The 15,965-nt window shown below is 44.7% G+C and overlaps 1 protein-coding gene across 3 annotated transcripts in view; it reads right to left on the bottom strand.

Moving 5' to 3' along the window:
* stk10 (serine/threonine kinase 10) overlaps positions 1-15,965 on the bottom strand; it is a 196,872-nt gene that overhangs the window by 103,089 nt on the left and 77,818 nt on the right. For 2 of the 3 annotated variants that reach the window (XM_048543090.2, XM_048543089.2), the window contains exon 1: positions 2,692-3,168. The exons of the other annotated variant lie outside the window; for it this stretch is intronic. In XM_048543090.2, the coding sequence (XP_048399047.1) occupies positions 2,692-2,847 (156 nt within the window). In that variant the 5' untranslated portion in view covers positions 2,848-3,168. Of the gene's footprint in view, positions 1-2,691; positions 3,169-15,965 lie in introns of those variants that run through there. 3 annotated transcript variants of the gene reach the window in all.

The following is a 15,965-nucleotide window of genomic DNA, read 5'->3' on the forward strand; positions in this document are numbered from 1 at the left end:
CCTGATAAAGGATGAGAAGGGTGCCGACAGACCAATCCCCTTGGAACAGTGGATTATATAAATCTGACTTTCCTAAATAAGGGAAAACGAGCAGAGTAATTTCACCTGTTGTGCTTACTTAAGTACACCTTAAATTGATAATGGCATTCCATTCTCAAATGGTTATGCATCGTGCAGTTACTAATAAGTTTACTCTTAGTGCCAATGAGTAATCACATTTCCAATTTCAATGGAAGAAATCTTTGTTGCAGGTTCAGTTACATGCAGCAATATACATGCTAAAACCAGGATAACCAAATCAGCTGTTTACATAAAATCCTTCCACACTTGCTCCATTGAGTCCACAACTCAAAACACAATTTTATGCTTTGTGTGCAATGAGTTTACATATTGTTTCAAAGAAAATCTAACAAAAATATACATTTACCATTCCATAGACAGATCAAGGGAACTGCTCCACCCAAGATAATCATCTCAAATTTTTCTCAGCACTATTTTAACAAAACAACTCATTTTAAAATAAAACAAATCCAAAGCTAGAGGGTAGAGGAATGCAAAAATACATTATGTACTAACATTTTAATAGACCATGGCAAAGTCTCATGGTCAAAATGCTGATAATTTTTCCCTTGGTATGGTGACTGCTTAACCATATTAACTCAGCCCTTTGGCTAATGTCATGACAGATCATGAATTCACTGTATGGGGAAGTGAGAGATGCAAAACCACATCCTATCCTCAGTGGCTCAGCCCATAGGGTCATCCTGCAACTAAAGTAGTGTGACTGACAGAGATCAATCTTACAGACTCTGCTGTTTCATTGTAATTTATATATTTTTTAAAAAATCCTACATGTCAGTCACAACCTTTGTCAGGTAAAGTCTTGGGAAAATAGTTTAACATTAGGAGCTCAGATACCACAGATCCGCGAGTACCCATTGTCACTTACATGCAAGTAAAGAAAGGAGGTTTCCAGGATGTTCTGAAGTACTTCAACAAAATTAACAAGTTCTGAAGCTCACTCAGAGCAAACCTGAGCAGCCAGTTTGCACACTGCAAACAAAGAGCCAATGATCTGTCTGCGAGGCTGTTTTGAGGGAAGAATAGTGGATGTAAAGCCATTCAAAGCACTGGAATCACTATGACAAGTGGACATCAAGGTGCAGTGTTTCAGATGAATGTTGAACAATACTGCACTAAAGCATACACTGCAGTCAGCAGAGGAAACTGAATTCAATGCTGGTTTCCATCTGACTTTTTTTTAAAAAAGTTAAATATATTGCATAGATCTTTAGCTTTTGAAAAAGTGAAACCCATCACTTTTTGCTAATCAATACAAACATGGTCAGTTGATCCATTTTTCTATTCATTCACAGGATGAGGGCATCGTTGGCTGGGTCATCCCTAAATTGCCCAGAGGGCAGTTGAGAGTCAACCATATTGTTGTGGGTCTGGAGTCACATGTAGGCCAGACCAAGTGAGGAATGCCGTTTTCTTCCCTAAAAGGACATCAGTGAACCGGATGGGTTTTTAACAACAATCGACAATGGACTCAAGGTCATCACTGGATTCTTAATTCCAGATATTTATTGAATTCAAATTCCACCATCTGCCATGGCAGGATTTGAACTCTGGTCCCCAGAACATTATCTAGGTCTCTGAATTAACTATTCAATGATAATACCACTAGGCCATTGCGTCCCCTAATATTGTGAAAGACAACCACTGGACTGCAGAAATCTGAAGACCACTAGCAGACAATAAACGGAAAGCCAACAAGACATTCTCCAAGTCACTCTTTTAAGACAAGAACAATAAAGCATTAAAACAGATGATCTATTTGGTTACTGATGGGCAGCCCTGGTTGATCAAGGCATATGATATGAACCCGACAGGACAGCTCAAGACTACCAGTTCCAAGTCAAAAATAGCATGGGGCTCAGGAACTCAATTCTACTCTCACGTCCACAGTATTTGTGAAAAGGTTGTAGAAATTCCTCGTAGTGTTAAGATGTGGTGAAGTTAAGCTTACTCTCCCGGAACCACATCAGAGGGGATTTTACCCTCAGATGAGAGAGAGTGAGTTTACTAACAGCGTGTCAGCCCGGAGATTCCCTCAGCTCTCAAACTCAGGTCAGCAGCAAAACGCCGCTGCACTGCAGCTAAGTCTCACTGTGACCAAAACAAAAACTTCTTCCAAGACCCGTCTCCCTGTGAAAAGCCACAGGTCGAACAAAGAATGAGTTTTTTTTCTGCCAGAGAATGGCCTGGCCAAGGGGAGGTGAGAAAGATATCAACAGTTCCGTTCTGCTTTTAAAAAAACCGAGCACGCTCTCACTTCCAAATGAACACCGACCATTTCGCGGAAAAGAAACACGTGGAATATCGAGCCGAAAGAGAATAAAAGACAACACCTCGATATAATTCAGTTCTGGCTCCGCTCGTCCCAGCTCCACAACGGGGCAGAGGACAGGAGGGGAAGCGGTGACCGAGAGAGAAACTTCTGAGTTGGGAGGCAGCGATAGTCAAAGATCTATCCACCCCAACCTTGCTCCCCTCACATCCCCCCCCCAACCCCCATATTACCCTGCTCCCCTCTCCCGGCTTTATCCCCTCACCCCATTACCCTGCTCCCCTCTTTATCCCCTCCCACATCCCGCAGTGCCGCTGAGCCCCTCTCTTTCTTCTCACCTTGTAAACTTTGCCGAAGGCGCCGTCGCCCAGCTCCCCGATTACTTGCCAGCTCTCCTCCGGGTTGCAGTCCCGGCGGACGTGTTCGTACTGTTTGCTTTTCTTCTTCTCAAAAGTGGACAGTCTCAAAATCTTCTTGAAGTTGGCGAAAGCCATTTCCGAGTGGGTGGGTGGACGTGAAATGGACAGGAAGCCAGCAATCCGCGGGCAGGGAATCCGCCTGCTGCTTCTCCCAAGCCCAGGGTAGAGCTCCCCCCGGGGGAGGAGGCGGCAGCGGCTAGCTCCTTTCCGCTCACTTACTCACCCAGTCACTTCAAACGGTCCATCCACCGGGAAGGCTTTCTCACTCCGTACGAAGCTATGCCCCCCCCCGCAATGCCTTCTTCCCAGGTCCCGGTCACACACTCAGCAACTTGCCAGCGCCCGAAGCTTCAGCTCTATCCACCTGCCGCTTCCCTCACGGTCAGGACCGCTAGTCCTGGCTTCCGTAACCCATTGGCCGGTCTCTACCCTTTCCCCGCCCCCATTAGCCGGTCTCTACCCTTTCCCCGCCCCCATTGGCCGGTCTCTACCCTTGCCCCGCCCCCGTGGGCCGGTCCCAAAGCCCTCCCCATTTCCATTGGTCCGTCACCGCCTCTTCTCCATTTCATTGGTCTCTCCCGAAAGTTCTCCGCCTACTCTGCATCCCATTGATTAACGCTCATAGCGCCCGCCTCAGACTTCACGCTCATTGGTCTGTCCCCACATTGCCTCACCTGCCACTTTCCATGGGGCCATCTTCACTGTCCACGCCCCTTCCCGGCTCTCATTGGTGACTGAGATAATGGGAACTGCAGATGCTGGAGAATTCCAAGATAATGAACTGTGAGGCTGGATGAACACAGCAGGCCAAGCAGCATCTCAGGAGGACAAAAGCTGACGTTTCGGGCCTAGACCCTTCATCAGACCCTCTCTGATGAAGGGTCTAGGCCCGAAACGTCAGCTTTTGTGCTCCTGAGATGCTGCTTGGCCTGCTGTGTTCATCCAGCCTCACAGTTCATTATCTCATTGGTGACTCCCCACTTCCAAGAGAGGGGAGGGTAGTGGCTGAGATATGTAGGGGCTCTGTAATTTTATGCATAATTTATATAAATTATTTGAATGAGGAGGAATTAGGAAGCGTGGTTAGTAAGTTCGCAGATGACACCAAAACATGTGGTATACTGGACAGTGAAGAAGTTTATCTAAAATTACAAAGGGATCTCAATCTCACTAACTTGATTTCTTTGAAAAAGTATGGAAGGGGATTGATGAGGTCAGTGTTGGATGTGATCAATGTGGACTTCAGTCAGGCATGTCACAAGGTTCCTCATGGTAGACTGGTTTGCAAGGTTCAATGACAGTGAATACAGGGATCATTAGCTGTTTGTGTACAGAATTGACTCCGCTGAGCTGGTGTGTTTGATTGCAGACATTTCATCACCCTGCTAGGTAATATCATCAGTGTGCCTCTAGTGAAACAGTGGTGTTCTGTCCCGTTTGTTATTTATATGCCTTGGTTTGCAGGTGTGGTTGGCATTACTTCCAGTTCTGTTTTTCAGTGGTTTATGTATCAGGTCCAGTTCAATATGTTTGTTGATGGCATTCCGGTTGGAATGCTAGGCCTCCAGGAAGTCTCTAGCATGTCTCCGTTTGGCTCGTGCTAGTATGGATGTGTTGTCGCAATCAAATTCATGCTGTTTTTTGTCTGTGTGTATTGAGGCCAGTGAGAATTTGTCATGTCTCCTGGTGAGGGGATGAGAGGGAGGTTTGGATGTGGGATGAGGTCGGGGGTAGGGAGATTTGAAAACTGGTGAACTCTGTGTTAAGGCCGTCAGGCTGTAGGCTGCTGAGATGGAATATGAGGTGTTGCTCCTCCAGTTTGCATGTGGCGTCACTGTGGCACTGGAGCAGGCCCAGGATGGACATGTCGTCAACAGAATGGAAGGGGGAGTTAAAATGGTTGGCAACCGGGAGATGTTGTCGATTATCACGTACAGAGTGCAGATGCTCCATGAAACAGTCCCCAATTCTGCACTTTGTCTCGACAATATAGAAGAAGCCCCATCAGAGTAACAGATGCAGCACACCAGGTTGGAGGATGTACAGGTTAATTCCCTGTTGAATATGAAAAGTTTGCTTTGGGCATTGGATGGAGGTGGGGGGAGGTATAGGGGCAGGTGTAGTACTTGCTGCGGTTGCCGGGAAAGGTGCCACATGTGGTGGGGTGCGTGGGGAGTGTGAAGCGGACAAGGGAGTTGCGGAGTGAGCGGTGCCTACAAAAGACAGACGGGGTGGGGGGGAAATCCAAACCTCCCTCTCATCCCCATCTCCCTGACCTGACACAATCTGTCCATCTTCTTCCCACCTATCCACCCTACCCTTCCCAACAACCAATCCCCACCACCTCCTACCTGCATCTACCTATCACCACCCCACCAACCTTCCCCCAGGCCCACCCATCCTCTGGCTTGTCTCCTTGACCAGACACAACCTGCCCATCTTCTCACCACCCCCAATCGCCCCACCCATCCCACCGACCAATCCTCTCCACTCCCTACTGCATCCACCTATCACCATCCTGTCTACCTTTCCCCAGCCCCACCGTTCCTCCCTCAATTTATTTCCCAGCTCCCTTCCCCGTCCCCATTTTTGAAGAAGTGTCCTGACCTAAAATGTCAACTTTCCTGTTCCTCTGATGCTGCCTGACCTGCTGTGTTCCTCCAGCTCCACACTGTTGTGTCTGACTCCAGTATCTGCAGTTCTTGCTATCTCAGGGTGTGTTTCCATGCTGTATGATTCTCTGATTCTGTGGTTCCTGATTGGTCACATTCACTGTCAATCACAGCCTGCTCCACCCTCTCTTCTGCCGGGCCAGCTCGCTGCACTGGTGAGTGTATAAAGGGAAAGTGTGTCCCTACTGTTTACTGTCAGATTCCTTTGCAATATATCCATTCACAACTCTAATTTGGGACATCTTGCAATCTTCATGTCTCTCCTGCACTTTCAAGTAATTAAAGTTTGGATCAGCCAAGCTACTGTTTCCTTCCTTTTCTTCCAAAACTTGTTTGTTTCTTCAACTTTGTTCATGAACTTGGCTTAATGATACTCCTCTAAAATGCACTGGGACTTTTTACTGGCTTAAAACACTTTGTACTATGGTATGATTCAATGATAAGATTATACAACTTCCACCACTCCTATGCCACTGGCATATGCTCGACTCAATTTAGGCCAGCCTTAACTTCATTTATTTATGGTTGCAAATGAAAACAACACACAACAGACAAACAAATAATAAGAATAATAATCGGAATAAGGAACAAGTGTAGGTCAGGCAGGCCTTCTAGCCTGCTGCAACATTCAATAAGATCATAATTTGATTGTGGCCTCCACTCCACTTTTGCACTGACCCCTGATACCCTTTGAAACCTTTATTACTCACAAATCTATCCAACTTTGTCTTAAAAATGTTCCAGTCTTACAGGGCATTGGTTAGGCCATGTCCCAGATACTGTATGCAGTTTTGGTCATCTTATTTAGGGAACAATAAATGTGCATTGGAGGCAGTCCAGAGGAGGTTTAACACATTGATGCCAGGAATGAGTGTGTTGTCCTATGCAGTTGGAAAAGCTGGGCTTGTTTCCACTAGAGTTTAGAAGAGTGAGAAGTAATTTGCTTGAACTTTATAACACCCTGAATTATCTTGTCAAGGTGGATGTGGAAAGGATATTTCCTGTTGTGAGTGAGTCCAGAACTAGTAGGTGTAGATTTAACATTAGAAGTTGACTTTTGAGGACAGGGTTGAGGAGAATCTTTTCCTCACAGATGCTTATGCCAGTCAGAAGGCACTGGAGACAAGGTGATTTTTTTTTAAAGCAGAGGTAGGTATATTCTTATTAGGCAAAGGAATCAAATATATTGGGCAAAGAAGGGAATATGGAAACATAAACAGACCTTATTGAATGGCAGAGCAGGCTCAAAGGGCCAAATAGTCTCCTTCTGTTCCTATGACATAAGTTTGATTATAAAAGTATTGAGTAACCCCATCTCCACAGTGCTCTAGTCAAGACAGTCCCAGTACTCAGGATTTACAGAGAGAAACCAAATTCTACTCACCTGAGTCTTAAAAAGTGTTGTTTTTAAATTGTGTCCTTCAATGAGAAGTATCCCTTCAGCAACCACCATGTCAAGTCCACTCAGGATGTTACAAGTTTCAGTCCAATGGCCAAGTTTTGGAAAATAGGTTAAATTTCAACGGCCAGAAGTCTTTTGGATTGTTAAACATCTCAGATGTTAGAACCATTTCTGAGTCCTTAATATGTTTGTGTCAATGGTTCAGCACCCAGTACGATCTTATAGGAGATGGACAATTAACAGACCATTTTTGTGTTTGCCATTGAGTTAAGGATGGGAACAGGAGATCAAGTGAGTAGCACAATTAAGAGCTCCATATTTAAAGGAGCATCAATAGCCTGTTTAATGCACTCTTTGCAGCCAAAGTAGTGATCCCAGTGTGGCATGGCAACCACCCAGCCTGGACTAGCAGCCTCCTGTGGTCATCTCCCAGCCTGCATGGCGATCTCCCAGAGCAGCCCCCTGGTATGATGATGCAGCGCCCAGTGTGGCCTACCTAGCTCAGTGTGGCCATCTAGAACAATTCCCCAGGCCTCATGATCCTCAAGGTGAAGCCTGACAGTTTGGAACCAGGGCCTGGCATGAGTTAGAAGACCACTGTTCTGGATTTTTGTTTATGCAATGCTGGAATTTTATTTCTCTAGTTTACATGAACAGGTAACTAAAGAAGCTGTACTTCGGTACTCCGTGCCCAACATGGTGCTGTAAGTGGCGAGGCATAAACTTTTCACTGTGCTCATGAGTATATGTGACAATAAAGCTAATCCAATCCAATTTGATTCCATCAAAATGCCCATTTGTTCATTAATCATTCACATATCTGCTCTTTTGAGTGCCTCACTAGGCCTAGAGAAGTAACCTATTCATAGAGATTCATCCACTTTGAACCCTTTTATTTTGTCATGTACTTAATATTTTATAACTTTAGCTACAGTTTTTATGGGTTATTCTTTGACTGTTTGCTCATCCTCTTATCATGTTTCTGCATGTTCTGTCTTTGTGTCAGTGAACTCCTTCACCATTCTCCCTGCAGTGTTTATATTTGAGAATGTTATTATTCTTTCTTATCCTGTTCTGACTAATAGAAACATAGAAGATAGGAGCAGGAGGAGGCCATTCAGCCCTTTGAGCTTGCTCCACCATTCTTCATGTTCATTGCTGATTGTCCAACTCAAAAGCCTAATTCTGCTTTCTCCTCGTAATCTTTGATCCCATTCACCCCAAGTGCTACAATCTAGTTGTCTCTTGAATACATTCAATGTTTTGGCATTGGCAACTACTTCCTGTGGTAATGAATTCCACAGGCTCACCAATTTTTGGGTGAAGAAATGCTTCCTCATCTCCTTCCTAAATAGCCTACCCCAAATGCACACACTGCAACCCCTGGTTCTGGACACACCCACCATCGGCAACATCCTCCCTGCATCCACCCTGGCCAATTCTGCTAGAATTTCATAAGTCTCAATGAGGTGCCTCCTCATTCATCTGAACTCCAGCAAAAACAATCCTAACCTCGTCAATCTCTCCTCATAAATCAGATCCACTGTCCCCAGAATCAGCCTGGTAAATTTCACTGCACTCCCTCGAGAGAAAAGTAGACCAAAACTGCACACAATATTCCAGGTGTGGCCTCACCAAGGCCCTGTACAACTGCAACAACACATCCCTGCTCCTGTACTCAGAACCTCTTACAATGAAGGCCAATATACTAATTGCCTTCTTTACCGCCTGGACATGATTCATGTAACCCTGCTATGAGCTTTCCTGTTTTACTCCTTTATTGACTTGAATACCTGTCATTTTCATCATCGATTTCATGTTGAAGGCCGCAAAGAACATAGCATAGTTTTTCCACTCTGGGGAAGCACTGGACATCAAACAGCACTCTATCTGTCATATCCTGTGTCCGTCTTCTGAGGAGGTCATTGCAGTTTTTTGCTGTGGCACATCAGAACTGGTGATCAATGAGTTGAGCATCGTATCCCATTCTTAAAGGGATCCTTCAAAACCTTCAGATGTCCGTTGCGCTCCTCCTCATCTGAGCAGATCCTGTGTATGCATAGGGCTTGTCCTTCGGGGATGGTTTCTTTAATATTTTAGGGTAGAAGCTATAAAAGCGCAGTATTGTGAAGTTATCTGTGGGCTTATGGTAGAGTGAGGAACCAAGGTGTCTGTTTGTGATGGAGCTGGCATTGGTCAGAAGTCCTGCACAGCAAAGAAGCCTTGCTCAAACTTGTGCATGAAAATATGGGCATATTAGGGTGTAAATTTGGTCCCAATGCTGTGTCCGTCTTCTGAGGAAGTCTGGATGAAACATTGGTTGTCAAAGGTGAAGATGTTGTGGTCAGGGATGAAGTGGATGAGTTATCAGATGGTATCTGGAAATTGGCACTTGTTGGTACTTAGGCTGTTGCAGTGATGCCGTCATCATGGGCAATTCTGGTGTGGAGTGCGGAAACGTCTATTGTGATGAGGATTATTCCTTGTTTGATTGATCCATAGGTGCTGAATTTCTGTAAGAAATCTACAGTTTCGCAAAAAAGCTGGGTACTTCTTGTACAAGGGGATTCAAGAGGCCCTCAACATAGCCAGAGAGGTTCTCACACAGGGTCCCATTGCCCGATACGATGGGACGTCCAGATGTGTTGGCTTTGTGTATCTTCAGAAGGCAGTAAATGTCTCCTGTGCGAGAAGTATGCGGAATGAGATTGCATAGGAACTTGAATGTATGGATCGAAAGTCTTGATCAGTCTGCTGAGCTGGCAGGTATGTTCTTTGGTCAGATCGGCAGGTAGTTGTCTGTGGTTGTTCAGTTGTCTGTATACTTTTTTGCAGTAGTCTGTTTCTCGCACTCTGTTTCAGCCCCTCTGTGTCTCGCACTCTGTGTCTCGCACTCTGTATCAGCCCCTCCGTTTCAGCCCCTCTGTTTCTCATGCTCTGTTTTCTCGCACTCTGTTTCAGTCCCTCTGCTTCTCGCACTCTGCTTCTCGCACTCTGCCTCTCGCACTCTGCCTCTCGCACTGTTTCTCACACTCTGTTCCAGCCCCTCTGTTTCTCTCACTCTGTTTCCGCCCCTCTGCTTCTCGAACTCTGTTTCTCGCACTCTGTTTCAGCCCCTCTGCCTCTCGCACTCTGCTCTCGCAATCTGCCTCTTGCACTCTGCCTCTCGCACTGTTTCTCACACTCTGTTCCAGCCCCTCTGTTTCTCACACTCTGTTCCAGGCCCTCTGTTTCTCACACTCTGTTTCCGCCCCTCTGCTTCTCGAACTCTGTTTCTCGCACTCTGTTTCAGCCCCTCTGCCTCTCGCACTCTGCTCTCACAATCTGCCTCTTGCACTCTGCCCCTCGCACTGTTTCTCACACTCTGTTCCAGCCCCTCTGTTTCTCACACTCTGTTCCAGGCCCTCTGTTTCTCACACTCTGTTTCCGCCTCTCTGCTTCTCGAACTCTGTTTCTCGCACTCTGTTTCAGCCCCTCTGCCTCTCGCACTCTGCCTCTCGCACTCTGCCTCTTGCACTGTTTCTCACACTCTGTTCCAGCCCCTCTGTTTCTCACAGTCTGTTTCAGCCCCTCTGTTTCTCGCACTCTGTTTCTCGCACTGTTTCTCACACTCTGTTTCAGCCCCTCTACTTCTCAAACTCTGTTTCTCGCACTCTGTTTCTCGCACTGTTTCTCACACTCTGTTCCAGCCCCTCTGTTTCTCGTACTCTGTTTCTCGCACTCTGTGTCAGCCCCTCTGTGTCAGCCCCTCCGTTTCTCGCTTTCAGTTTCTCTATGACAATGGCTCCATCTTTATCTGCTGGTTTGATGACAATGTTGTGATTGGTCTTGAGAGCACAGATGGAGTTGCATTGTGCCTAGTGGTGTTCTATGCAACCTTGTAAAAACAACTGATGAATCTGGTGTTAACACATCTCCTGGTGGCTTGACCATACATGTTGAGCTTAGGCCAGCGACCTACTGGAGTTGGACTGTAACCTGGTGTCATGTGACTTCTGACGTTGTCCACCCCAGTCCAACTCCAGCACCTCCCCATCCAAAATGGACCCCACTGGTCTTGTGGCAGACACAGAGGAATTCACCAGGTGAATGAGGCTTTGGGAATTCTTTCAAGATGACAGCAAACAAATTGGAACAGTTGTCAGAGAGATCCATTGTGCAGTGACCAAAGAAGAAGGTTTCAACTTGGACCCCTCCAGAAGGCCGCTGCCCTAGGCTCAACATGTCAAGCTGTCAAGAAATGCATCAACACCAGATTCGTCAGCCAATCTCACAAGGTAGCACAGAATATCAGATAAGCACAATGCAATGTCACCTATGCTCTCAATGTCAATCATAACATTGACATCAAACCAGCAGACAAAAGAGGAGCCATTGTCATACAGAATAGAATAGACTACAAAGAACTATACAGACAACTGAACAACCAGGAACACTACAGACAACTACCTCTGATCCAATCAAAGAACATACCTGTCAACTCAACAGCCCGACCAAGACTTTTGAGCCTGACTTTCACATTATCCTATGCAGTCTCATCCTGCATACTTCTCGCGTAGGAGACTTCTACTGCCTTCCAAAGATACACAAAGCCAACACACCTGGACATCCCATCGTATCAGGCAATGGGACCCTGTGAGGGAACCTCTCTGGCTATGATGAGGGCCTCTTGAAATCCATTGTACAAGGAACCCCCAGCTTCTGTTGCGACACTACAGGCAAGTCCACCGCATACACAGGATCTGCTCAGATGAGGAAGAATGCGATGGACACCTGAAGGTTTTAAAAGACGCCTTCATAAGAACAGATGATGATGCGCAACTCATTGACTGTCAGTACCCATGTACCACAAAGAAAAACCTCAATGACCTCCTCAGAAAAAAAACAGAGGATATGATCAATAGAGTACCTTCATCATCCAGTACTTCCCCAGAGCGGAGAAACTACACTTTGATCTTTGCAGCCTTCAACATGTCATCGATGATGATGAGCTTCTCACCAAGATCTTCCCTATGCCCCCACTTCTCACCATCAAACAACCACCAAATCATAAACAGACCATTGTTCACACCAAGCTACCCAGCCTTCAGGACAACATTGACCAGAACACACACAACCCTGTCATGGCAACCTCTGTGAGACATGCCAGATCATCAACTTAGATACTACCATCACACATGGGAACATCGTCTACCACTTACATGGCAGATACTCATGTGATTCAGCCAAGGATTCCCCCGAGGTATGGTATATTGGCTAAACTATGCAGACACTATGACAACAGATGAATGGACACCACGCAACTGTCGCCAAACAGGAATGCACCCTCCCAATCTGGGAACACTTCAGGAATCGAAAACGTTCAGCCTCTAGTCTTCGGTAAGTGCCCCTCAAGGTGGCATTTGAGATACACAACAATGCAGAATTGCCGAGCAGAGACTGATGACCAAGTTCCATACCCATGAAGGTGGCCTCAACCATGATCTGAGGGCTCATGTTGCACTACAGATGACCCCACCATACTGTTCTGTATCTGTAAAATCTTCCTTACTCTGCTGTTTTGACAGTATCACCTTGATAAATTGTTACAATCTCTCTAATCAGTTTGTACAGTTTTGAATTTGGCGTGCAATTCCAGTCATTTGTTTGCTCCAACACCACCCTTTATATTAAAAACAATTGTAATTATCTCTCTGCCTGATTTAATCAGATGATAGGTCATCCCTTTGCTGGTTATCCTGCTGTTGACACTACTCACCTCTAACACTCTTGGTCACCTGCAGAGAGTTATCATCTGACATCCCACTCACACCATATGATCTTTTGATGTCTGCCCTTGATCTCTCTGCCCATAAACTCTGGGTTTGTGAGCTCTGCTCTCTCACTGAACGCAATGAAGGGGGCTGAAAGCTCATGTGATTTCAAATAAACCTGTTGGGCTATAACCTGGTGTTGTGTCATGCCCAACACTGGCACCTCCACATCATGACCAGAGGAGGTGGTGGAAGTGGATACAGTAGCAATGTTTAAGAGGCATCTTGACAGATGTATGAATGGGCAAGAGTATGTACGGCGTAGAGGCAAGAGATTTTTAGTTTAGAAAAGCATCATGTGTCGGTGTAGTCTTGGTGAGCCGAAGGGCCTGATTCTGTGCTTTGTTCTTATCTAGACATTAGTGTTTTGAAAGCAGCAATGAACACTCTGTCAATACTCTATTTCGGTATGACCTGCTAAGTTAGAAAATAATTTAAAATTCTAACTTGAGATACAAATCTTTTATAATCATCCTTCATCCATTAATACAATGGAGTCCAAGTTAATGTTTTTATGTGTTTTCTCTGTATTTCTTTGGATCCCCAATATCTCTGTGCATGTAATTATTATTCTCTATTGTTCATCGACTTCCTTTTTATTGATGTGTGCACATTGATGGCCACATTTCCCTACATTGCAACGGCAACTGTTGTTCAGAAGTGTTGTCTTGGTTGTAAAATATATTGGGATGACCTTGGGTAATGGGAGGTGCCAGACATATGCAAGTATTTTTTACCTTGTTCATTATATTTCACTTTTTACATTCACTTCCTCAGTTTTTGTCATTCCAAAGCCCTAAAATAATTTGTATGGCCATTAACATTCTCAAAAAAACATGAAATCACAGTTTCTTCAGAGCCTGCTTAATGGAAAGCCCGTGGGAGTGGATGTTTTGCAGAACTTCCTTCCCAGATCAGTTTTCCTTACGTAGCTTTGTTCGGCAAGGATGCCAAAGTCTTTATACACAGGAACAAAATGTCTAAACTCACAAATCAACCCATAAGTCCCCACGTACCCATCTTAGACTGTGACTAATATTATTTTTCCTGTCATAGCTTGTGATTCACTTACATCAAATTTTATCTAACATTAACTGTTTAATCTCTTACACCACATTTAATTCGCGAGAGATCGAAACAGATTATAGGGTAAACATTGGGTAAACGCAAGGTCATAAATATGAAACTGTGAAGGGTAAAGATGAGGATATATTCTTGATAAACTGAAGACAAAGTTTTTTTTAAACTTCCTGTAAATAGGGTTTCAATGGCTAAGTCACATCACTTTGACATAAATAGATTTATTATAATATGTACGAAACAGTATAAAAATGGTTCCAGAATTTCCTGCAATGGCCAGGCTGACAAATGTGCTGTAAATATTGTCTATAAGTTCCTGCCATAGTAAATGTATTCTGGAATTGTAATTTTCAATTTTCTGAAGTAAACAAAGCAGTAGTGCAGTTATTAGCACAACATAATTTTTGGAATAATGTACTATAGGTAAGCTGATATATCCATTAGGCTTTCCTTTTCGAAAGAAACTGATGTAAAACTATCAACTTTATTTCATATCCCTTGATGAAGGTCTACTTGTAGAAGAATTGCCATTGTCTGTAAGTCATTGGCTAATTGTGCTGTTCGTAATGCTGTAATCAAGGTTAAGTACTTTTTCCTCAAATATTCATTATTCATTATGGGATGCAGGCATCACTGGCTCGCCAGCATTTACCACTTATCCTTAATGTCATGTTAGAAGGTGGTGGTGAGTTGCCTTTCTTCAACTATTGTAGATCTTGATGTGAAGGGATACCCACAATACTATTCAAAGGCAGTTCCATTATTTTTCCAGTGACAATGAAGGAACAGTAATATAATTCCAAATCAGGATGATGCATTGTTTGGCAAGGAAATTGTACACGTTGGTGTTCCCATGCATATGTTGCCTTTGTCCTTCTAGATGTTAGAAGTTATGGATTTGAAAGGTGCTGTTGAAGGATCCTTGGTAAGTTGTGCACTACATTGGTATACGGTACATACTGCTGCCAGTGTGTATCAGTGGTAAAGAGAGTGAATGTTGAATATTGCAGATGTGGTGCTAATCAAGCGGCTGCTTTGATTTGGACGGTACAAAGTTTTGAGTAGTTTTGGAGCTCCACTCACCCTGGCAAATGGACAGTCTCTCTGACTTGTGCCTTGTAGATGGCTTTGAGAAAACAAGGAATGAGTCCCCACCACAGGAATCCTAACATGACAATGGTCCAAGTCTTGCCACAACCCTAATCTATACAGGAAATCCAGGTACAACGTTTGTAAGGCCAAGAGGCAATACCAAACTAAGCTTGAGACTCAGAACAACCACAGAAATGCCTATCGTTTGTAGCAAGGCTTACATGACATAACAGGCTATAAAGTGAAGTAATACAGAATTATGGGCAAGACTACATCCCTACCCAACGAGTTCAATGCATTCTATGCTCGCTTTGAACAAATGGTCAATGAATCAATGTTATTTATCCCAAGAGCATCGGATGTACCCATCATCACCACTCTAGCCATTAGATTGGCCTTCTTGAGAGTGAACCCACGAAAAGCGATTACCCTGGATGGAGTCCCTGGCCGTGTACTCAGATCCTGCGTGAACCAGCTGGCAGGAGTATTCGCAGGCATCTTTAACCTCTCCTTACTACAATCTGAAGTCCCCACCTGCTTCATGAAGACTACCACCATTCTGGTGCTAAAGAAAAACCATGCAGCATGCTTCAATGTCAACCACCCAGTGGCTCTGACCTCCCTAATTATGAAGTGTTCAAGAGGTTAGTCATGGCTCACATCAACTCCAACCTACCAAGTTGTTTCGATCCTTTGCAATTTGCCTATCAGCACAACAGGCCTACAGCAGATGCCGTCTCCCTGGCCCTACACTCATCCCTGGAACATCTGGTTAACAAGGATATCCATGTCAGACTCCTACTTATTGACTGCATTTCTGACATAATTCCAAACAAATGTATTTGTAAATTCCAAGACCCAGGTCTCAGCTCCCCCTCTGTAACTGGCTCCTAAACTTTCTGACTCATAGACAGCAGTCAGAATAGGCGACAGCACCTCCACTATAATCCTAACACCAATGCTCTGTAAGGCTGCCTACTCAGACCCACTTATACACCTTATATGCTCATGACTGTGTAACCAAATTCTGCCACAACCCTGTTTTCACGTTTGCTGATGGCACTACTATCATAGGGGGGATCTAAAACAACAAGGAGACAGAATACAAGAAAGAGATTGACTGCTTAGTAGCAT

This window comes from Stegostoma tigrinum, chromosome 13 (assembly GCF_030684315.1).
Source record: "Stegostoma tigrinum isolate sSteTig4 chromosome 13, sSteTig4.hap1, whole genome shotgun sequence".
In the NCBI taxonomy this organism is placed as follows: Eukaryota; Metazoa; Chordata; class Chondrichthyes; order Orectolobiformes; family Stegostomatidae; genus Stegostoma; species Stegostoma tigrinum.